The following is a 23483-nucleotide window of genomic DNA, read 5'->3' as shown; positions in this document are numbered from 1 at the left end:
GATAATCAGAAATATATTGCCCTGAGCTTCCCTAAAGATACCTTGAGATGGGTCGGCTTTAGGCACCGGGAAGCCTTGTTGGAAACATGATCAAGAACTGCATGTCAGCACCCAACATTTGAAATTTATCATAAAGGTTATAATCAGATTTATGAGCAGGGAATTTCGTTACAGTTTTGCTTGTAATTACAGAACATTAGAAGCAAAGAAAATGTCCAATAGTTGAGGAATGAATGCTATGTATCTTATGATAAAATAATATGTAGCCATTAAAAATCATGTATTCAAGGGATACTGAATGTCATTGGAAAATTCTCATTTGTTAAGTGGAAAAGACACTTCATAAAATTATACGTGGTATGATGTATTTTATAAAAGTGTGTATACATATGTATATTAAATAAATGAAAAAGACTGGAAAAATAACCTTAAAGGTTGAGAATTTATCTCTGAGAGATGAAATTATGAATATTTTTTATTTTTCTTTATTCTTTTCTAGATTCCTCAAAGTTTCTATAATGAATATGCCTTTTTATATTAGAAAAAAGATTTTTTAAATTTTATTTATTTAAAAATTTCTTCTAATGTTTGTTTATTTTTGAGAGAGAGACAGACAGACAGAGTACAAGTGGGGGAGGGGCAGAGAGAGAGGGAGACACAGAATCCGAAGCAGGCTCCAGGCTCTGAGCTGTCAGCATAGAGCCCGATGCGGGGCTCAAACTCATGAACTGTGAGATCATGACCTGAGTGGAAGTCAGACACTTAATCGACTGAGCCACTCAGGTGCCCCAGTTTTTTGTTTTTCAAGATTTGCCCTTTTAGTTTAGGCTTGACTCCTTTCGAGCTTCTGTTCTGATATACTCATTGGCTTTGAGAGGTAACTAAATTACTGGCAGTCAGTATTGTGAGGGCCTGTGAGATAATCTGGTCCCCCATGTTTCATGTGGGAAAACTGAAGCCCAAGGGTACAAGGGACTGTCCAAGGTCAGAAAGAGAACCAGAAGCTCAGGCCCCCAGCCTGGAGCTCAGGCATCTGCCGAATGGGCCACAATCCCTAGGCCAAGCTGCCAGAAGGGCAGAGAGGAGGAAGGGGATCACAGCTAGAATGTACCATGTATGGTTAATGTGCATTAGTCACAAACTGCAAGTAAGGCCTTGAATGCCGAGGATAGCTGACCTCATAGACCCACCCAGTGACAATTCGTCCTGGGATTGACAGGTGAGAGGGAACAAAGGGCAGCTGGGTGGCCTGAAGCTAGCAGGGTGTGCCCCAGGCCTCTCCCTCTCGCCTCTAGGCCTCGCCCAGCAGTGCTTTCCTCCCTGTGACGGCTGAGGACTCTTACTGCCAGCGACTGGGCTCCAACCGGAGAATGAAAGGTCTCCGCTGGCGTTACACTCGGCTGGTAAGGGGCCCAGCTTGGGCTGGGGGTTAGGTCAGCAAAGGTACTGGAGGCCAGATCTCTGGCAGGATGGGATCTGGGCTAGGATTGGATGCAGGCGGGTGACGTGTCCCCCTTCCAAGTCCCTCCTCAGCTGGACTGGAGTTCAGAGTTCAGGAGCCCGGGCCTTGACACCCACTGCCTGGTCCTGAGACCCTAAGGAGCACAGACGGCTGTCTCCAGCCACACGGAGCTCTGTCCGGAAGCCCCACTCAGCTGAGACCTGCTTCCCTAATGCCTGACCCTGGGGAATAACAAAGCAGTGTTCTGGTCATTTCTTATCCTCAAGGAGGCCTCTCCTTATGAAAAACCCCAAGTCACTGTGCCCCACAAGGCACATGCTTGCACACCCACATACACACGCACACTCCAGCATACACTGTGGTACAGAGCGGAAGCATAACTGAATGAATGCAAAACCAACATACATCCACACTGACACACACACACACACACACACACACGCACTTATACAATCCTAACTCACAAACACATTGACAGGTAAACACACAAAGTTACTCAACATCTCCTCACTCTGATTTGCCTGCATAGGTCTATTTGAAGACGCATTCACATGGAAGTACACACATCTTACACAAATCCGGGCACATACTCTCACCTGCTACACACCTTGTCTACCCGGCTGACAGGGAAGCCTCTCGCCCTTATTTTGTTTCTTTGTAAAACAAGGACAGTAAGGGGCACATTCTTCTTAGGATTCTTAGGGAAATACGGGGAGGTCAGCACAGCAAGCCCTTCACCCAGGCCTGGTCAAGTGTGTGACTATCAGAATTGGTAGCATTAGGATTATTATTCCGGGTGCAGACGCACACAGATGTAGCTCCCGGGGTCGGGCTGGCTGCCACCCGCCCTTCTCTCCTGCCCCTGAGTGTAGAACTTGATTCTCTGGATCTGGAGCAGACAGAAACCATAGCACCCATGACCACATCCGATGGGCACACGTACCTCTGACCTCTGGCTGGCAGGAGCCAGGGCAGAAGCTGGACGCAGGCAGGGGCAGTTTGCCTGTCGTGGCCGCCGGCCTCCTCTGGCTGGGCTGGCGGTTGCAGGGCTGGTGAGGCAGCTGAGGCTCTTGGGCTCCGGAGACGTGGCAGCGGGTGTCTCCTTGTCCCTTGACTCACCAGGGTTCTCTGTCTTCGCAGCCCAGCCAGGCGGAGGACGCTCTGTCTGTGGAGGAGCGTGAGGAAGAGGAGACAGCCCCAGCCCCATTCTCAGCTCCTGTTCCTGAAGGTCCCGTGGAGCCCCAGCTGGCGGAGGCCAGCCAGGTTCTAGGAGCCTCAGAGATCAGGCAGGTTCGAGGAGCCCAAGGGCCCCACCCTCCTGCCCTACCCCAGCAGCCAGGTCCAGGGGCCCCTGGGGTCACTCCTGCTCTGTCCCAAAGCTGGGATGGGGGCGGAAGGATGAAGCAGGGAGGATTGGGGGGAGGGGTGCAGCATGTCATCTCTCCTCCAGCCTCTAGGGACCAAGGGACAGGGTCCTGAGGGAAACCTGACTTTGGTTCAAATCTTGGCTCTGCCACTTACTTATTCCCCGTGTGGGCTTTTGGCAACTTGCTTCACCTCCCTGAGCCTCACTGTCCTCAACCATAAATTGGGAATAATAATCCCACTCTCTGAGGGCTGCTAATGAGCCCTTGGAAACAGTAAACTCCTCTGTAACCTGTAAAGCACCATGCACGGGTGAGGGGGGGTGTCCTGGACATGGCGGAGGGCGCGGGGCAGGACAAGGGTCCACCACTCACCTCCAGCCCTGTCTCTAGCTCAGCCTCCACCTCCCCCCAAGAGTCACTGGACATTCCTGGAGCCTGGCCTTCTGTACATCGAGAAATGGCTTCAGCCTGCGGAGCCTTTACAGGCAGATGGAAGGCCACAGTGGGCCAGTGCTGCTGGTGCTGAGGGACCAGGATGGGCAGGTGAGCTGGGCCAGGGCCCCAACCTGAAGTTCTGGGGGTGCCCAACCACAAACCAGTGGGCCCTGCCCCAGGGCGGCCTCAGAGACGAGAGGCAGAGGTGATAGCCCAAGTCACAAAGATGATGACATTGACACCTACATTGCTCGGAGCCATTCCTTCCTCCCTTCATTCCCTAATGCATCCATTCAACACACACATATTAAGCACCTTCTATGTGCCAGCCTAGACGCGGATTAGACCAAGGTCAGGACAGAAGTGGTTCCGGCCCTGCTGGAGCTACAGCCTAATAGGGAGGCAGGGCCAGGAGTTAAGCAAATAACTGGGGAGACATTTTAAGTGGGGGATCTATGCGGTAATGATCCGTTTATGCTTTGAAAACCTCCCCCTGCTGGTGGGAGAATAGATTAGAGGGGCTAAGAGAGAGAGCTGGCCAGTGAGGAGGCAGCCACAGCGCCTGCACTTTACAGCAGGGACCTAGGGAGGGTGCTGTCTCAAATCCAGGCGGCTTCACCAACAGGGCGTTTCTGGCAGGCTCTCTAGACAGGGGCCAGCGGAGGGGATAAAAGCTGGCTTCAACTGCTCTTCCATGGAAGGGACATGTTAGAGCTGGGAGGGATCTCACGGGGCCCTGAGGACCCTCACATGGGCAGGGGCTCCTAACATCCTCAAGATGCTGATCCAGGGCTTTCCATCTCATGGCCAAGGAGCTCACTTCTTCAGGATGGAGCCCCTTCCCCGGCCAAACGCCACTGACCACAAGGAAGTTGTTCCTTATATTAAGCCAAAACCTATTTCCCATGGCTGCCTCCTAATGATCCTGCCTCTGCCCCTCAGCGCCGTGTATTAGAGTGAAAACTTGCAGTCCCCCAACTATTCCACAATAGGGAACATGGTTAAGTGAGCTACAGTCCTGCTACATAGTGAAACATCGCCAAGGGCTGATAAAAATGATGTAGCATCATAGCTACTAAAAGTGCTGAGATTTTGTTCTTATTTTATTTTTTTATTTTTTAAGATTTTATTTTTATTTTTTAAGTAATCTCTACACCCAATGTGGGGCTTGAACTCACAACCCTGAGACCAAGGGCTGCATGTTCCACCAACCGAGCCAGCCAGGTTCCCCAAGTTTTTTTTTTTAATGTTTATTTATTTATTTTTGAGACAGAGAGAGAGAGAGAGAGAGAGAGAGCGCGAGCGAGCAAGCAGGGGAGGAGCAGGGAGAGAGGGAAACAGAGAGATCCAAGCAGGTTCCATGCTACCCCAAGCTTGATGCAGGGCTCGAATTCACGAACTGTGAGATCATGACCTGAGCTGAAATCAAGAGTCAGATTCCTAACTAACTGAGTCACCCAGGCATCCCTCAAGTTTTTGTTTAAAAAAAATTTTTTTAATGTTTATTTATTTTTGAGAGAGAGAAAAAGAAACATGGAGTGTGAGTGAGGAGGGGCAGAGAGAGAGGGAGACAAAGAATCCCAAGTAAGCTCCAGGCTCTGAGCTGTCAGCACAGAGTCCAACATGGGGCTTGAACTCAGGAGCTGTGAGATCATGACCTGAGCCAAAGTTGGACACTTAACCAACTGAGCCACACAGATGTCCCAAGTTTTTATTTTTAAAGCAGGATATGAAAGGCACTCTTGGACCAGTAGAAAAAATATATTGCGAACTGGATGCTAGGTAATATTATGAAATTACTGTTCATTTTCTTAGGTGAGATGATAATATTGTGGTTATGCATCAGAAAGTCACCATTCTTGGAGCTGAACTGTGTAGGGGTAAAATGTTATAATACTTGCAATTTCAAACAGGACACCAATAAGGAGAGAGAAAGCAAATATAGCAAAAACATTTACAGTTTAAATCCTCATGGAGGGTACCTGTGCCTGGCTTTTACTTTTTTGGATGTTTGAACTTTTATAAAGAAAAGTGAAAGGGGGAAGCGGCTTACAAAACAGATGTACAGGGCTCCTGGTTGGCTCATTTGAAAGAGCATGTGACTCTTGATCTCAGGGTCGTGAGGTCCAGCCTCACAATGGGTGTAGAAATTACCTAAATGAATAAAACTTAAAAAAAAAAAATAACAGGGTACTATAGGGTCTGGTTTTCTGTATAAGAATATGTATGCTGGCATTAAGCAGATGCTGGGAAGAGAGGCACAAAAATGTTAAGAATAGTTACCTTGAGGAGCAGAGGGGGATTTGGGGTGGCTTTGTTTTCTCTTTCTGCTTGTCTATAACTTCTAATACTTTTCTACAAGGATTACTTATACAAAATAAGTACATTTAAGGAAAAGTAGGTCACCAGCAAGGGCTCTTCCTTGGGGAGTGTTAAGGGAAAGGACACACATTGATGGGCCCTGGGGCTCTCCCTGCCCCCCAGCTCTATCCCAGGCTCCTCAGGGGCCCTACTGGTATGAGCCTATATTACCACACCTGGAGAGTGGGGTTGCCAGAGGACCTCCACTCCCCTCCAGCTGCAATATCAAGTTTTTCTGCTTTCCAGATGTTTGGGGCCTTCTCCTCCTCAGCTCTTCGACTCAGCAAAGGTTTCTACGGTACTGGAGAGACTTTTCTCTTCTCCTTCTCCCCACAGCTGAAGGTAATATTCCCAACCTTCTAGAGAGGGGGGAAGGAAGATTTATGACAAAGATCCTGGGATCCTAGTGGCTCCCAGCTCTATCCCCCATGTAGGGATGCTGGCATCCATCTATCTTTCCACAGAGGGAATGCAACAGGGCAGTGGTGGGCAGTGCATTGCCCATCTTCATTTCTTAAAATGCTCAGTAGGTCCCACGGACTGGCTCAGAGAGGAAGAGGTGTGTTGCTCACCAGACGCAGGCTGCAAAGACAAGATGGGTCCAAGGGCAGGTAGATCTGTGGGTGTCCAGGTAGGAAGATGAAGACAGACACATCCAGTGAGTTCAGTCTTCTTAGGAAGTATGGGGTGAGGTCATCAGCTAAACGTGAGGGTGGAGAAGTATGAAGGTTGAGCAGAGAAGGTATCAAATCGTCATCACAGGAGTGGAGAGGGAAGCCTACTAGAGAGAACCAGACAGGCTACCAGCGAGGTAGCGTTAATTGGAGGCGGGGAGTGTCAGCTGAAAGGCAAGCCAGTCACTCGGGCACATGTTTTCCTCCAGCTGCATTCAGGTGCTTGGGATCAGACATGGACAGAGTGAGGGAAGAGCACGTCCAGGATGGGGCGGTGGCCAAACTGGTTTGACAAAGGGAGGGAGGGAAGCAGAAGTTGAAGGGAGTGAAATGAAGGAGCCATTGGAGGGGTCCGTGTGGATGGTGAAGTTCTCCAAGGACAAAGGTAGAAATTAGGGAGGAGAGGATGGTGGGCCAGAGCTCAGGCCTCTAATTCATGGTGACTGGTGACTCGGAGGTGGGTGAGTGACGGAGACAAGGGGCCTCGTATAGTCATATGGTACTTGCTGCCAGAGAGCAGGGCTTTTGAAGAAGGAAGGGGAGTAGTCCCCAACCTCTCCCATCTAAAGCTTTTCCATCTCTGGGCTATTTATTGACTAAAACTATTTAGCACTGCATGCCTGGCATGAAAGACACGACTTAAAATTTTTCTTTCATGTTTATTTATTTTTGAGAGAGAGACAGAGAAACAGAGTGTGAGTGGGGGAGGGGCAGAGAGAAAAAAGGAGATACAGAATCCTAAGCAGGCTCCAGGCTCTGCACTGTCAGCACAGATTAATCTAATCTAATCATGACAACACTCCTATGAGGTACATACTATGAGGTACGCTCAGCACCATCTTACGGTCGAGGAAACAGAGGCACAGAGAGGTTGAGTAACTTGCTCAACCCCACACAGTAGTGAGGATGAAGAAACAGGCCCTGGAGTTTGAAACCCAGCCACAGCACTACACTACCTCTCTAAATGATGGAAGTTCCCTGCCCTGAGATGCTCTCAGGCTCGCAGAGGAGATATGAGCACACTCTAGAGCGATCAGTGCTGTGGAAGATCCCCAAGGAGGAGCACATAGATCACATGGCGGTGGGGAAATCCAAGGAGACTTCCTAGAGGAGGAGCTTCTTGAATTGGGTCTTGACGGACAAACAGATCGCCAGGTGATGAAGGGCATGTGGAGAAGTCTTCCTGGAGCATGTGCAAAGGCACAGTAACTGGAAAGGAGACAATGCCCATTTAGGAACCTGATAGGTGAATGGGTAGGGGGTCAGAGTATGTGAGGGAGGGCATACCCCTCTGCATGGGCATAGCAGGCCCTCATGAAATATTTGTTCAACGGATAAAGAACCAGTTCCAAGTGTTTTTATTTGCGGTTAGAGATCTCCCCTCCAATGCACGGACCAAGAACCTACACATATAACTCAGCAGTTATTTGATCACATGACAAGGAGGTCACTAGGAGCTAAAGGCAAAACACACTCTATTGCATTGCCTCCATCAGCCAGCCTGATAATCTTTCCAGGAAACAGGAAAAGGGTCTGTTGTTCACAGTAGACCCATGCTGGATTCTAATTATCACTTGCCTTCCTGTATTCACGTACTAGAATTCTAAAGTTCTAGGAGTTTCCTCCTGTTGCACTGATAACTCCTTGGCAGAATCCTTTGCCGGTTCCTCCTCATCTTCCAAACCTTTTAACATCAGAGGGTCCCAGAACTCAGTTTTTGGCTCTTGACTCTTCTCTACCTTCGTTTCTCTCAAGGTCTCGTCCATTCTCACTGCTTTCCATGCCACCCGCGTGCTTATGGCTTCTACCTCTGGACTCCAGACATATATCCAATTAGTACCCAGCATTTCTGCCTGGACCTCAGACATGGCGTTGCAAACGTCACCTGTCCAAAACCAAGTTCCCGACTCTCCCCTAACACCTGCTCGTCCTGACATTTTCCCCCAGTGAAGTTAATGGCACCTCCATCTTTTCTGCTACTGAGACCAAAAGTTTTTGAGTCCCTCACTCCTCCCTGTCACATCCTACATCTGAGCTGTCAATGAACCCTGATGCCTCTGCCTTCTCTATATTCAGAACCCACCACTTTTCACCATGTCCTTTGCTGTCACCTGGTTCAAGCCACCATTGTTGCTTGTCCCCGTTGCTGCTATAGCCTCCCAATAGGTCTCCATGGTTCTACCTCACTCATCACAATAGCTAGAGTGTTCCTTTTAAAAAGGCGAGTCAGAGCATGTCACTCCTTGGCTTCAATCTGTCAATGGCTTCCTTTCTTGGAGAAAAGCCAAAGTATTTTTAATAACCTGTAAGTCCCTACGTTTTCTGGCCTCTCTCTTATGTTGTTTCTTGCTATTTTTCCTTTCCCTCACTCTGCTCTAGCCACAATGAGCTCTGAGCTGGTCGTTAAACATGCAGGCCTGCTCCTACCTCAGGGCCTTTGCACATGCTGTTCTGCCTAGCTTGCCTTCTACTGGATCACCACATGGCTCAGCTCTCACCTCCTTTAGGATTCTGTTCAAATGTCACCATCACAGAGAGGCCCTCTGTGACCAACTAATTTAAATTTACAACATTCTATTCCTTGGAAACGTTTTTTTTGTCTTTATCCACTTTTTTATCCTTAGCATTTGTCACCACCTATTTTACTTAGTTACCTGCCTCCGCCTGCTAGAACGGGAGCCCCGTGAAGGCAAGAGTTTTTGTCTGTTATAGTCACCACTGTACCCAAAACATAAAACAGTGCCTGGTACTAAATGCTTTAAAAAAGTTATTGAATGAAATGAATTATTTTTATAGAGGCTGTCTTCATAGCCTCCTGTCATCGAATCTTGTCTTTTTACAAACTGGGTAATCTTTACCCACCTTTGGTCTTTGGGCACCTCTTGTGTTCTTTATGAATTCCAAGTGTCTCCTTGATGGTGATTCCAAACAGCTCCATGAACATGGTCTTTGTTTCTTCTGTAGCGATGTTTATCTTACTCCTTCAGGTCTGAAGGCCATTCTTCGATGAATGTAGAGGTGATGGAATTGAATGGTTCTGTCTTCTCATGGTCACTTGTTAATATTATCTGAGCTCTTCGGAGGCGAGGGCTTATTTTTATTAGTCTATTTTCTTGCTAAAAAGCCTTTGGTTGCTCATAGAGTACGTTGAACAGCTAATTACAGGCAGTAATATGCTATACCTTTGTGGCCCTCCAAAAATATTTTTATTAGCCAAATTGACTCTTGAATAATTCATTCATTCAACAGCTATCTATGCCATGTCTTGGGAATCAAGATGGCCCTCACAGAGCTTCCATGTTAGTGGGGCAGGCAATGGCACTTTGGCACGTGAAGAGGGTCATCTCAGAGTGGTAAATGCTGAGGAAAGGGACACGGGGTCTGGGAGGAAGGGCTACTTTAGACAGGGTCATCCAGGAAACTTCTCTCGGATGACGTTTGGTCTGAAAGATAAGCGGGCCAATTAAGGATGTGGGGGAAGAGCATTCTCAGTAGAGGGATCAGCAAGTGTGAAGGTTGTAAAGCAGGAATAGCTTTGGGTGTCCCAGGAGCAGCAAGGCCAGGGCAGCTCAAGTGCAGTCAACAAGGGGGAGAAGAGGTCAGTGAGGAAAGCAGGGACAGAGCAGGCGGGGCTGTCAGCTACAGGCAGCAGCTGGATTTTATTCCCATTGCAATGGGAAGCCCTTGGAGGGCTTTAGGCAGAGGAATAATATCCGATCACCTTGCAGTGTGGAGATGGGCTGTGGGTGGGTAACAGCGGGAGCAGGGAGGCTTTAGGAGGCTGTGAGCGAGTGAGGAGTGACTGGTGTGGATTGGGTGGGCAAGGGTGGAGACAGAATAGAAATGGGGGTAGTCTGGGTGTCTCTTTGAGGTGAGGCCCACGACACTTGCTGAGGAGTGGGAGTACAAGGCAGCACAGGGCAGTCAGTCTTCAGTGAGAGATGAGGAAACAGTGGATGGCAGATCAGGGTCCAGTTCCCGACCTGGACCTTCCCCCTCCTCTCTCCAGCTTTGGAAGTAGGATGCTTTAGACACTTCTGGTCTGTTCCTAGAACAGAGGTGCTTTGGGGTTGTGGGATTTTGTGGGAAGAATGGAAAGAAAACTCAAGAGTCTAGGGGCCAGGGTACTTCCTATCGCTTAGCTGTGGCTTGGGCCTGGACGTTCCGTTCTGCCCACGATGGAACGACTGCCCCCCAGTGGTGTGGAGTCACACTGCAAGGTCAGGACTCCTCCAATAACCCAGCCTTTTCCTGTCACCCCAGGTCTTCAAGTGGACAGGAAGGAATTCCTTCTTTGTGAAAGGGGACTTGGATTCACTGATGATGGGCAGCGGCAGGTGCGTGTCTCAATCTTCCCCGGCTCTGGACTCTCGGGGTAGTCTGTGTTCTGGAACCTCTCCCATCTGGAACGCTGGGTGAGGCTGCCCCAGATAAAGTGAGGCTGGCGGTTCCCTTCCAGGCCTCTCCCTTCAACACTCCCCAGGTGCTGCTCAGTGTCCCAGGCACCCCCCTCAAGCCTACTCTAAGTAAACACTAGAGGAGAGGATGGCCTGTGTATACAGTCAGTGACAGCCTAGTCTGAATGCTTGTGATTTGGGAAACAGCATTCCGCAGGGTTGGATGAGGCTAGAGTCAAGGGGTAGGTGAGCCTTACATTTACCTTCCAGCCCCATAATCTCAGGGAACCTAACTGGGGGAAGAAGGGCATCTGCCCAGGAACCCAGCGTGCGTGCGTGGGTGCGGGCGTGCACGCTGAGGGGTGTGAGTGGGCTAGGAAGAAAGGGTTAATCTTACCCCTGGTGAGATCTCCAAGTTCAGGCAGAATAAAATCTAATCCTGAGGGCAAAAATGAAAGCATTGTTGGGTTAGGACCAGGAAATTCTTTGCTCTCCCAGCTGCCTAAAGGGCCCCTACTGAGCCGGTTTGACAGAGAACACACCAGCCATTGTGGATTTGCAGTAACCACTTCCCAGCCCCAGCCTGCTTTGCTGTCAGATGAGGGCATTAGAGTGAACGCTTTCTGAGGTGTTTTGGGGGTTGAATCCATGCCTTATGATTCACTCCTTTGGTTAAGCATTACCATCTTTATTTCTTTTTTTTTTTTTAATATTTATTTTTGAGAGAGAGAGGAGAGAGAACATGAGCAGGGGAGGGGCAGAGAGAGGGAGACACAGAATCTGAAGCAGCCTCTAGGCTCTGAGCTGTCAGCACAGAGCCCAATGTGGGGCTCACCACTGTGAGATCACAACCTGAGCCAAAGTCGGACGCTTAGCCAACTAAGCCACCTAGGTGTCCAAGCATTACCGTCTTTAAAATGTTCCACACATTCTAAAATTGGACAGTGGTGATGGTTATATGACTGTATATATTTATTAAAATAATTTAACTGTAAAAAAATGCTCTAAACCCTATGAGGAACAACATGTGGACTTCCCGACAATTCTGGATAAATCATCTTAAGGGAAGATGAAACAGGCAAAATGGAGCTGTGGTCATGGTGTGGCCACAGGCTGATGGTGTGGATCTGGAAGGTCAACCTCCAGGAGTGAGCCATGCCGAGATTTTCCTCTTCTTTTTAGTGGTCAGTTCGGACTGTGGTTGGATGGAGACTTGTATCATGGTGGAAGCCACCCCTGCGCAACCTTCAACAATGAGGTTCTGGCCCGGCGAGAGCAGTTCTGCATCAAGGAGCTGGAGGCCTGGGTCCTGAGCGGATGCCCCCATGGTGGGAAGCTTCCAGAAGCAACAAATGCTCAGACCTGCTCATGAATGCCATCTAGACCCTCCTCATAGAGGGCTGCCCATTTTCCCTGGAGCCTGGATGACTATGGTTTGTAAGCAATCCTCCCTGTGGCCTGGGGACCCAAGACAGTCATGGCAACAAGCAGTGTTCTCCTGGGGATGTGACTCAGAAGGAGTGAAAGGCACTCACACCTCATCTGAGCAGCACAAAGTCCCTCATGAAATTTCTTTTTATGTATTTATTGTTTTAAGTAGGTTCCATGCCCACCATGAGGTTAAAATTCAAGACCCCAAGGGGCGCCTGGGTGGCTCAGTCAGTTAAGCGTCCGACTTCAGCTAAGGTCATGATCTCACGGTTCGTGGATTCGAGCCCCACGTCGGACTCCGTGCTGACAGCTCAGAGCCTGGAGCCTGTTTCAGATTCTGTGTCTCCCTCTCTCTCTGCCCCTCCCCCGCTCGCTCTGTGTCTCTGTCTCTCAAAATAAAATAAAGACATTAAAAAACAAAAGATGGAGATCCCCCCCCAAAAAAATTCAAGACCCCAAGATCAAGAGTTGCATGTTCCACCGACTGAGCCAGTCAGGCACCCCCTGAAATTTCTTTAGAGATTATACAATGAATACATGTTTATCGTAGAAAAACCAGAAGACATTTAAAAAGTTAAAACTGGGGGCGCCTGGGTGGCTTAGTCGGTTAAGCGTCCGACTTTCGCTTGGGTCATGATCTCGCGGTTTGTGGGTTCGAGCCCCGCGTCGGGCTCTGTGCTGACTGCCAGCTCAGAGCCTGGAGCCTGTTTCAGTCTGTGACTCCCTCTCTCTCTGACCCTCCCCTGCTCATGCTGTCTCTATCTCTCTCCTAGAAAAAAATAAAACATTAAAAAAAAAAAAATTAAAACTGCCTGGGGCACATGAGTGGCTCAATCGGTTAAGTGTCTGACTTCAGCTCAGGTCATAACCTCATGGCTCGTGAGTTCTGGCCCCATGTTGGGCTCTGTGCTGACAGCTCAGAGCCTGGAGCCTGCTCTGATTCTGTGTTTTCCTCTCTCTGCCCCTCCCCCCTCAAAAATAAATAAACATTAAGTTTTTAAAAATTAAAACTGCCTAAAATTCAACCACCCCCCAAAACACGAACATTATAGACAATGGATATATACGTCTTAGAAAATGGGATTCTATTCTGTATGCTTTAGATATTATTTTAACTTACGTTGTCAAAGCACAGACACCTGGGCCCAACTGGTGAAACTAATAGACTCCAGTATCACGTTCCTTTTTCTAGAACATTGAGGGCTTTCTGCCTGCCACCAGTGTGCTAGGTGCTTGCAAATCTCTAATTTCATGAGGAAGATATGAAAGCAGCAAATGAACAATATGTCTATTTGGATAAAGAAGTCGAATCTCTGTAGATGGGAACCTAGTGCAGGTGAAAGAGGAGGAAGGATGTGTTTCCCGTCACAAGAGCTCATCAAATGAAGAAACCTCCAGGGGCGTTTGGGTGGCTCAGTCAGTTCAGTGTGCAACTTCAGCTCAGGTCATGATCTCACGGTTTGTGGGCTTGAGCCCCGCGTCAGGCTCCGTGCTGACAGCTCAGAGCCTGGAACCTGCTTCAGATTCTGTGTTTTCCTCTCTCTCTCTGCCCCTCCCCTGCTCACACTCTGTCTCTCTGAAAAATAAATAAAGATAAAAAAAGAAGAAACATCTATATTCCTTCCTCCTGCCAGAAAACCAAATGAATGAAGGCCTGTTAAGTATCATCCCCTCTCTTGCAAACCCAGCATAGTGCTGACATAGTAGAAACATTTGGGTAGATTCCTAGACATATTTCCTTTGTACAAAAGGGTCCAAATTGGGCACACAAGTGTGAGAGAATGTCATTAAGGAAAACACCTTTCATTTCCAGATGGAGATACATTCATGAAGCTTTATTGCAGCTGTTTCCCTTATCCAAGTGAAGTAACCAGTCACTTAAACTTGCAGTTCTTACATTCTCAAGGTGACAAAAGTTCAGTAACTCTAGAGGTTAAGTTGTTAAAATCTGTTTTTAAACAAATAGTGAAGGCATTTCTTAAGAAAAAAAAAATTTTTTTTTACAAATAGTTTATTGTCAAATTAGTTTCCACATAATGTTTCTTAAGAAAAATTTAACCTTGTAAATGACACATGGTTCTGATAATTAAAACAGTTGCAAATAGCATAAAGTGCAGCTGAGTATATGTAAAGGATGCAAACAAAATGGATTCAAGTTATTTCTCAGCAAAATGATACAATATTGAAACTAAAACATTCCGGAGTAAACCACAATGATTTAAAGGTAAGTGTTCCAGAAATAAAGCAATCTTAGCAGAAAAACATTACATTCTTGAACTTGGATCTGGATACACTAAGTCTGAGCCCTATAGTTCTCCCCTACTCAATGTTTTAGAGGTACCTTGGCCAAAACAGATGTGACCCAGTACAAGGGCTGATTTCACTTGTGCTTCTAGGAACCCACATGTCCACATAACTCACCTACACAGCACTATGGTGGAGGGGGGAATGGTTTTAATTTTTCTCCTATGAATGAGGGTCAACTCTTGATCATCTGCTGGGGAGGCGCGCGGGGCGGGGGAAGAAGGTGGTGGTGGTAATACAGAATGGCAGGCATTCCTAATACTTTTCACCTTAGGGTCAACAGAACAGAAGCTGGTTATATAGCAGAAGGTACCAGCTCTCAAAGACTGCGGATCAGGCACTGGCCTATGGTCTGAGTTCTTCCTTTCCTCTCACTTGTTCTTGCCCAAAGCCACGGCTGGCTCCCCAATCCCAGCCCAGGCTTTTGTAAGGGAGTGTCATAGCACAAGATGTTAAGGACTTACGACTCCCATTCCCCAGTGCCCTGCATCTACAGGACCCTCTGGCTACCACCAGCTATGGCTCTAACTCCAGATTTTATTCCTGGTGAATTTCTGCAGAACTGGCAATAGTGTGTATATGGAGGTGGGGGCGAGTGCCCTCGGCACAGAATTGGTCAACCACAGTGGTGCCTACACCACCACAGGAGGTAAAGAACAAGCGTGGGGTGTCCTGGGCTACAAAGCGGAACCTGGAATTCTAGGGATAATAACTCATCTCATCCCAAGCAGCTCAGCCTTTGCTCTGAAACTCATAAAATGCACCCTGAAGCAAAAACAAAGTCCCAGCTCTGAGTAGCCCTAAGAAAGGCTTCTGTGACAACCTTTGATCCACCTACGAGGGAAATTCAGAGAGAAGTCCGGAGGGGAGCCTTCTTCAGGCTGAGCAGTGACTGTGAAAAAACCCTTGGGACATGGGTAGTGAGTAATCAAGATGAAGAAACTACCCAGGTCTGGGGAATCCCTCTGCCACTGGGGGTAGAGGTCTCCTGAGAGGCAATCTTATGTCCCACTTCAGAGGGGGCCAGAGTCCTCAGATATTTTAAAATAATTAATCAGAACTCTCACCCAAGAGGTGGAGCTCACTTGTTGCCCTCATCTCCTGCTGTTTAGTCCAACCTGGTTAAAAGGGTGAGGGAAGGTCTTTCACTAATATTTAGATCACTTAAGAATTTTCCTCAAATTTGAGGTGATGGGTACCTCCTCAAGAGGCTAGGATTTTATGTTTTGTTCTTAACTATGGCTGTTTATGACAATCCCAACTTCAAACTTCAATGTGCACCTTATCTCATTTCCAAACTTTTGTTAAAACGAAACAAAACAAAACAATCATTATGTCAGAGTTCAGAGTACATAAAAAAAAACAATTATTCTACGGATAGACTATAAAGGAGAAAGGCTTTAGCTAATGTTAAAATAGGCTCTACATAGCATGTAGAGCAAGAGTTGCCTCATTTTTGTTTCTTCAGATAAAAACTACTTAGCTTCAGCATGGGTATACATTCAAAATGTAAAAAACACTAGTCGTCACAAATCTGTAGAGTTCATGACTGAATTCCCTAAATTAGTTAATACTGTTGGGAGATGGGGCGGAGGACTTTACGTAAACAACTGGTTGCAAACATTCACACAGAGTCATCTGTAAAAAGCCGGGCTTTCAATTTGGATACTTTTTGGAGGTGAGCTGGGCTCTGAGCTGAATCCGTATTCTTCCACTCCAGTTTTCGAGGTGTTATAAGTGGGGCCACAACATCACCATCCTGTCAAGGAAAGAAAAACCAGGAACAAATAAAATCCAATTTTCATAATTTCGAGGAAACCCTCAGGTGCACATATCCTTGCCTTGCAGATAGATTGTTTCTAGACGCATACACTCTTGGGAAACCCCAAATTACATATGTGCCCCGTGCTTGGGTCCAATTACAAATACCACAGTCCTAAGCAGGTAAGAGCCTCTGGTGGGGCGCCTGGGTGGCTCAATCCCTTAAGTGTCCGACTTTGGCTCAGGGCATGATCTTAAGGTTCATGGGATTGAGCCCCATGTTGGGCTCTGTGCTGACAGCTCAGAGCCTGGAGCCTGTCTTCAGATTCTGTGTCTCCCTCTCTCTCTGAGCCTCCCCTGTTAACACTATCTCTATCTCTCTCTCAAAAATAAATAAAACATTAAAAAAAATTTTTTTTAAAAGAGCCTTTGTAGCAAAAGCTACCAGGCTTATTCTTTTCAAAGATGACCAGAAGCAACACACTGCCCAGTTCTATAACCTTCTCTCTTCATACACTTTCACAAAACACAAACTCTGTTTTTCCAGGAAAGAGGGACTTCACTGGGTCCCTGCTCCCCTCTTGCCTCATCCCCTCTGCAGTAGATGGTCCTGGTCTACAAGAGGGCAGAAAGGGGAAGGAGAGGGACGCCGAAGGGTATTCAGCTCAGCTCAGCTCAGTCTGTGAGTTGAGCCCTGTGTCGGGCTCTGTGCTGACAGCTCAGAGCCTGGAGCCTGCTTCGGATTCTGTGTCTCCTTCCCTCTCTGCCCCTCCCCCACTCATGCTCTGTCTCTCTTGAAAATGAATAACTGAAAATGAATAAATGTTAAACAAAACCCTAGGTTTTAAACCCTAAAAAAGGGGGAGGGTAAGGGCAATTTATATGTGTAGAACTTGAACTTTTTCCTGCAAAGGTACAACTTTGGCCCATCAGCATAGATTCTAGCCAAAATGAGGAATGACCTCAAAGTGAAATGATACTATGACTTGAAAGAAATGAGTGTAAGAAGGCCCTCCTCTAAGACCGGACTATCCTAAACTGTTCGTGACCTTGTGCATAGATTCTCTTAGGTTGTATGAGAGTACAGGGTCTCTGAGAGCCTTTACTGCACTAGGAGTATAATGTCTGTGTTGAATATTGTACTCTTCATTTGCACATGTGCCCTCAGGTCCACTTTTCACCTTTCCGCTGCTCTAATCTGTGTAACAGGAGGTGCTTTTGTTTTTTTAAATGTTTATTTATTTTTGAGAGAGAGAGAGAGACAGAGCATGAGTGGGGGAGTGCCAGAGAGAGAACGAGCTGTCAGCACAGAGCCTGATGCAGGGCTTGACTCACAAACCACAAGCTCATGACATGAGCTGAAGTCGGAGGCTTAGCAGACTGAGCCACCCCAACAGGAACTGCTCTTATAAACTATGTTTCCCAGGTCCCCTGCCTACTGGCTTTCAGCTCGGTTTGGCCCAAGGGGGGGCACAAGTGGAAGACTGGAAGGGAGGAGGACAGAGAAGCCAGGGTATCACTGCCCTGAACCCTTCTGGCACTGGCAGCAGTGGCCATGACTCTTCTGTGGCTCTAGCTTCTGGACTCCCACCTCCACGCCTAAGGTGGTAGCAGCTTCCTGCTGTTGGCTCACTATCCTCTGCTCATTTGGCTCTGCCAAAACTTTTGTATCTTGTCCCGCTATTAAATTTCTCCTGTCAAACTACTCTGGATCTGACTTAATAGAGCTACTAAAAGCAGCCATTCAATTGCCATGACACTCCTATCTGGAAGATCTCATAGCTCTAAGTCAACATTATTTGCCTTCAAATTCATCTCTTTTTCTACCAAGCATCCTTATTTCTACTCATTCTAATTTCAACTCTAGTGAATCTTATTAATACAAACTTGAGTGTCACTCTTGTGCTTAAGACACTCTAATGGCCTCCATTGTTCTTGGCCTACAAGGGGTCCCCTGGACCCCTCCCCTGACTGCACTATGTTGTTGCTCATCCTCTGGCCTCCCCGCTACACCCTCTTTACCCAGCTGACTCCTTCTCATCCATCCTTCAGGTCTCAACTTCTAAATCCTTCTTAAAATAATCTTTTCCTAACCAACTGTGGCTTAAATCCTTCTTTTGGCTCCTTTAAGACTCTGTACACACTGTGCCCCACCCCAAAGTACTTACCACATTGCTGTAATTGTTATTTACCTGTGCCGTCTGTTAACAGCGTGTGATCTGTGGGAACTATGTCTTTAGAACTGTTCCATCTCTGCTACCTAACATAGGACCTAGCAAAAATCCTCATTCAATGAGTGAATGTATATAGTTTTAAAGTAGTTATCACCACATGGCTGAACTTCATTAGCCTTTTGTCTCTTTAATTCTAGTCTCTCCTAGTTCCAATCTGCCTGCTGCTAGAGTTTTCTTCCTTTTTTAAAAATTTTTAATGTTTTATTTATTTTTGAAAGAGAGAGAGAGAACATGTGGGAGAGGGGCAAGGAGGGACGGAGACACAGAATCCAAAGCAGGCTCCAGGCACTAAGCTGTCAGCACAGAGCCTGACATGGGGCTCGAAATCACAAGTCATGAGATTATGACCTGAGTTGAAGTCGGATGCTTAGCCAACTGAGCCACCCAGGCGCCCCTAGAGTTTTCTTCCTTAATGTTTATTTATTTATTTTTGAGAAAGAGAGAGAGGGATAGAGATCGAGCTGGGGAGAGGCAGAGAGATGGAGAGAGAGAATCCCAAGCAGGCTCTATGGGGTCAGCACAGAGCCCAACACAGGGCTCAAACTCACAAAATGTGAGACCATGACCTGAGCCGAAACCAAGAGTTGGACCCTTAACTGACTGAGCCACTCAGGCAAACCTAAAGATATTTAAAATTAATTATTTAAAATGTTTATTTATTTGAGAGAGAGAGAGAGAGAGTGCGCAAGAGGGTGGGCAAAGAGAGAGGGAGACAGAGAATCCCAAGCAGGCTCTGTGCTATATCAGTGCAGACCCTGACGTTGGACTCAAACCCATGAACCTGAGATCATGACCTGAGCCAAAATCAAGAGTTGGATGCTCAACTGAGCCAGCCAGCTGCCCCTAAAAATTTTATTTTTAATAAATTTTAATTTCTACACCCAATGTGGGGCTTGAACCCATGATCAAATGACCAACTGACCAGCTTGAATTCACGCTCTACCAACTGAGCCACCCAGGCACCCCTAAATGACTACCATTTAAATGAGAACTTTTCAGAGGAAAGGAAAGATTTCTTTTGGTTATTCATTAAAAATAGAAACTTGTGCAAAGCATGTGGACAACAGACCACCCACCTGTGGCTTGGTGAAGTCATTGATTAAGCACCAATGAACAAAGTACTGCTTTGCAGCAAACAAGCTCTTTGAATCAGTCTTCTTGCAGTATACGCGGATTAGCTGCTCGGCAAACCTCTCTGGCAAAAGCTCTGAAACCTTTTCGAAGAAGAAAAGATTTCACTGTCATCTTGAATTGACACATTGAAAAGAGGTCAGCTGTTCCTAAGCTCCATTCTTTTTTTCTTTCTTTCTTTTTTTTTTTAAAGATGTTAAGTCAACTTTGCACCCAAAATGGGGCTTGAAGTCATGACCCCAAGATCAAGAGTCATACACTCTGATGATGGAGCAAGCCAGGTACCTCAACCTAAGCTCTATTTTTCATGTTATATTAAAAACACCACATTGTTTTGCTGTTTTATCCTAATTGTCATCCAAAGAAAAGAATTCAAGGTAGTTGTTACATTGCAAAATGACCCATAATTTTATATTAGTAAGACTACAAAAAGTTTGTATTATGTAATTATGCATAGACCAGACTCTCATTAGGAGATATGCAAATAAGCACATCCAGCTTACATGACATTAACCGTAATACAGCCCTTCTCTCCCATCACATTTATAACTGAGCCACTAAACAGGAAAAATTGGCTGTTAAGATGATTTACACAAAAATCAGATACACTTTAATTGTAAAAATAATACCTTTTTTTTTTTAGCTATACACGTTGACTTTAGGACCTAACTTGCATGTAAGGCGCAGATTTATCATACAATTGCCAAATGCCACTACAGTAGTTACTGTGCCCAAGTACTTACCTGATCTTTAGTAATCATGACTGCTTTGCTGAGGTCACTCTTACAATAGAAGCGAACATGATCAATAGGATTCTGGTCTTCCATTCCATAATCCATGTTGATAACCTTAATAAAAGGAATAAATTAGTGACCACTCCCATAACAATTGAATTTAGGGTTGTAGGAGCATCACAAACAGTGGAACAGAGCTCTCTGGAGCTTCAGAAGTAAGAGCACTGATAAAGTAGCTCAGGGTAGAATAAAGAGCCCTGGTACATGTGCCATCGGGATGTGGTCTTGAAACCTGGGTGGGGTGGGGGAGATATCTGTGCTTTCAACACGAGTAGGGTATAAAGTCTATACCTACTATGTGAAGGCCACTGTGGTACTACAGATTTAAGGAAACTTGATACAATCCCAACGTCCATAGCACCATGAGGTCTAGACTGAGGCTGAACAAGTAATTATAAAAGTAATTATTGGGGCGCCTGGGTGGCTCCGTTGGTTAAGCATCCAACTTAGGCCCATGTCATGATCTCACAGTTCGTGGGTTTGAGCCTGGAGTCAGGCTCTGCGCTGACAGCTGAGAGCCTGAAGCCTGCTTCAGATTCTGTCTCCCCCTCTTTCTTCCCCTCAGCCTCTCCAGCTCTGTGTCTCTCTCTCTCAAAAATAAATAAACATTAAAAAAATTTTTTAAAGTAATTATCAAACTATATTTGCTACAAGAGCTACCAAGGAAAAGCAAAGGGTGCTGTGAAACTTTGTAACAAGAGAGCCTTGTAGTCTGGGGCTCTGGGGGAATGACTAGGAGTGGTTCCTGGGAAAGTTAGCAGGAATGGACCAGGTCTAGGTAGGAAAACAAAAACAAAAACAGAATTTCAGGCAGAAGAAAAAGCTCTGAGGCAGACAGGACTGAAATGGCCAACTGGGTCAAGTAGCACTGAAGTCACTGGTGATCCTGGAAGAGTAGTTCTAGTGTGGCGATGGTGACACAAACTGTTTAGGAGTAAATGAGAAGTAAAAAAGAGAAGACAGGGCAGGCACCTGGGTGGCTCAGTAGGTTAAACGGGTGACTTCGGCTCAGGTCATGACCTCACGGTTCATGAGTTTGAGCCCCGAGTCAGGCTCTGTCCTGACAGCTCGGAGCCTGAAGCCTGCTTCAGATTCTGTCTCCCCTCTCCCTTCCTGCCCCTCCCCCACTCCTCTCTTTCTCTTTCAAAAATAATAAATAAATGTTAAAAAGTTAAAAAAAAAAAAGAGAGAAGACAACTCTTAGAAGCTTGACTGTTAAAAAGATGCAAGAGAGAAGAATATGGTACCCAGTAAAGATAAAAGGGGGGTACTTTTCAATGAGTTTGACCCTAAAGGAGAGGGGTGAAGGTATGATGTTTGTTTTCTTTCTTTTTTTTAAGTTTATTTATTATTTGAGAGAGCATGTAGGTGCATACAAGTGGAGGAGGGGCACAGAGAGAGAGAGAGAGAGAGACAGAGACAGAGAGACAGAGAATCCCAAGCAGGCTCAGTGCAGAGCCCAGTGTGAGGCTTGATCCCACAAACCACAAGATCATGACCTGGGCTAAAATCAAGAATTGGATGCTCAACTGACTGAGGCACCCCTGTTTGTTGTCTTCTTGAGATAAAAGTCTGTTTAACTGCTGATGGGAAAGTCAGAGAGAGGACAGAATGGATATAATAAGGCTCCACAGAAGTGCTAAGACGAATGGCTCTATGGCTGTATTGCCCAATATGGTAGTCACTAGTCATAGGTGGCTTTTTAATTTTAAAGTCATCAACATTAAATATAATAAAAAATGTAGTTACTTAGTTGAGGCAGCCATGTTTTAAGTGCTGAACCTGTGGCTGGTGGCTGCCAAAATGGACAGCATGGTTATAGAACATTTCCAGCGACAGAAAGTTCCATCAGACAGCCCTGTCTGGAACACAAGTAGAAAGCTTCCCCTTAGCTTTTGATAAGATGAGAGACATTGCCCCACTGTACCAGAGGGAAGGCCGAACACTGCTGCAGAGGCTTATTTGGTGGTGTAGGTTGAGAGAGTTCCTGTCTAATGGCCTGTATTTTATCTCTGAAATAAGGGCCAAAGTGAGAGTAGTCACAGAAACTGAATACAGTTGTGGGCAGAAAACAGGGCTGGAGGTCTGGAGTGGAGATGGTTTGAAATAGTCATTATGAAGACAGGGAGGATTGCACTCACTGTGCCAGACAGTCCAGAAGGCCCAGACAAGGTTGGTGACTATGAATTGCCATTCAGCGTTTTGCTGGGTAGATGAAAAGAAAGTCAAGGAAGTTGAGGGTAACTACAGAAAATAGCTGAATCCATCACAGAATCTAAGATTGGGAGAGAAGTAAGATAGCAGGTCATTGACAAACTAGAAGAAAGCAAGGAGACAAGGAATTGGAAGTCTTGATGAGCAAGGAACAAACAGATAAGGAAGAAGGGGGGTTGAGGATGGAGACAGGATGCTTCCATTAGCAATTTTTAGAGGTGAGGTTCAGAGTGTAGTCTGCTGAGTGCTGGCCGAGATGGAGTGGATAAGGTCACTGAGGATAAGGATGAAGAGATTAATCGGAATCGGCTGCCCATGGGGACTGTGAAGTCTCCACGGATCACTAGGAAGAAAGGCTTTAAACTATGCCAATATCTTCAACTGAGAAGACAGCAGGTTGAGAGCTGCCAGTCTCAGAGGAACAGGGATCTTGCACAGGGTTGTGAAGTGGTTCTAGAGAACAACAGGACTGATGAATGGGAAGGTCTCCTGACCCTGAGGAATGCACTTTTCCTGAAAGGGCTGCAGGGGCATCAGGGTCTCAGGGAACAGCCAGGATGCAACACGGCCAAGGAGAGCCAACAAAGAGGCTGAGGATACAGGGAAGTTTGTTAATTATGGAGTGGAAGGGCTCCGTGGTCAGGACTGGGAGAAGAGGAGGGTCTGGAAATAAGAGGGAAAATATAGAGTAATGTGATGATGATGATTATACAGAGGAGCCTATCCTGTGAGTGGTTACCAAAGAAAACAAACAAACAAACAAATAAAAAAAACGGTACATGAAGTTGGATAGCTATACTGCCAGTACCCTGGGAGAGAAAGGTAGACATCTGAGATTCAGCTATGGTCCAGACATGAGACCAGGGGTCTGCAGTAGTGGCTGTGCCCCTCGCGCCCCCCCCCCCCCCCCTTGGGGGG

General features: G+C 46.6%; 2 protein-coding genes across 3 annotated transcripts in view; one reads left to right on the top strand and one right to left on the bottom strand.

Annotated features, from left to right (window-relative positions):
- Window positions 1-1370: 1370 nt before the first annotated feature.
- Window positions 1371-12149, top strand: TLDC2 (TBC/LysM-associated domain containing 2). Of its 2 annotated transcripts, XM_077778902.1 has the most exons (6): window positions 1371-1403; window positions 2603-2752; window positions 3220-3372; window positions 5872-5967; window positions 10563-10636; window positions 11879-12149. In XM_077778902.1, the coding sequence occupies exons 1-6, from the start codon at window positions 1371-1373 to the stop codon at window positions 12066-12068; spliced, it is 696 nt and encodes a 231-aa protein (XP_077635028.1). In that variant the 3' UTR covers window positions 12069-12149. The 2 variants fall into 2 exon arrangements, with proteins under 2 accessions (XP_077635028.1, XP_077635029.1); XM_077778903.1 differs by lacking the exon at window positions 5872-5967.
- A 1792-nt stretch (window positions 12150-13941) lies between these two features.
- SAMHD1 (SAM and HD domain containing deoxynucleoside triphosphate triphosphohydrolase 1) overlaps window positions 13942-23483 on the bottom strand; it is a 48895-nt gene continuing 39353 nt past the window's right edge. The window contains exons 14-16 of the mRNA XM_077778850.1: window positions 20301-20405; window positions 19503-19640; window positions 13942-16190 (exon numbers count right to left, since the gene is read on the bottom strand). Of these exons, the coding sequence (XP_077634976.1) occupies window positions 16056-16190; window positions 19503-19640; window positions 20301-20405 (378 nt within the window). The 3' untranslated portion in view covers window positions 13942-16055. The remainder of the gene's footprint in view (window positions 16191-19502; window positions 19641-20300; window positions 20406-23483) is intronic.

This window comes from Crocuta crocuta, unplaced genomic scaffold, assembly GCF_008692635.1.
Source record: "Crocuta crocuta isolate KB4526 unplaced genomic scaffold, BGI_CrCroc_1.0 scaffold248, whole genome shotgun sequence".
NCBI lineage: Eukaryota > Metazoa > Chordata > Mammalia > Carnivora > Hyaenidae > Crocuta > Crocuta crocuta.
This window is presented reverse-complemented; position numbering and strand designations above follow the sequence as displayed.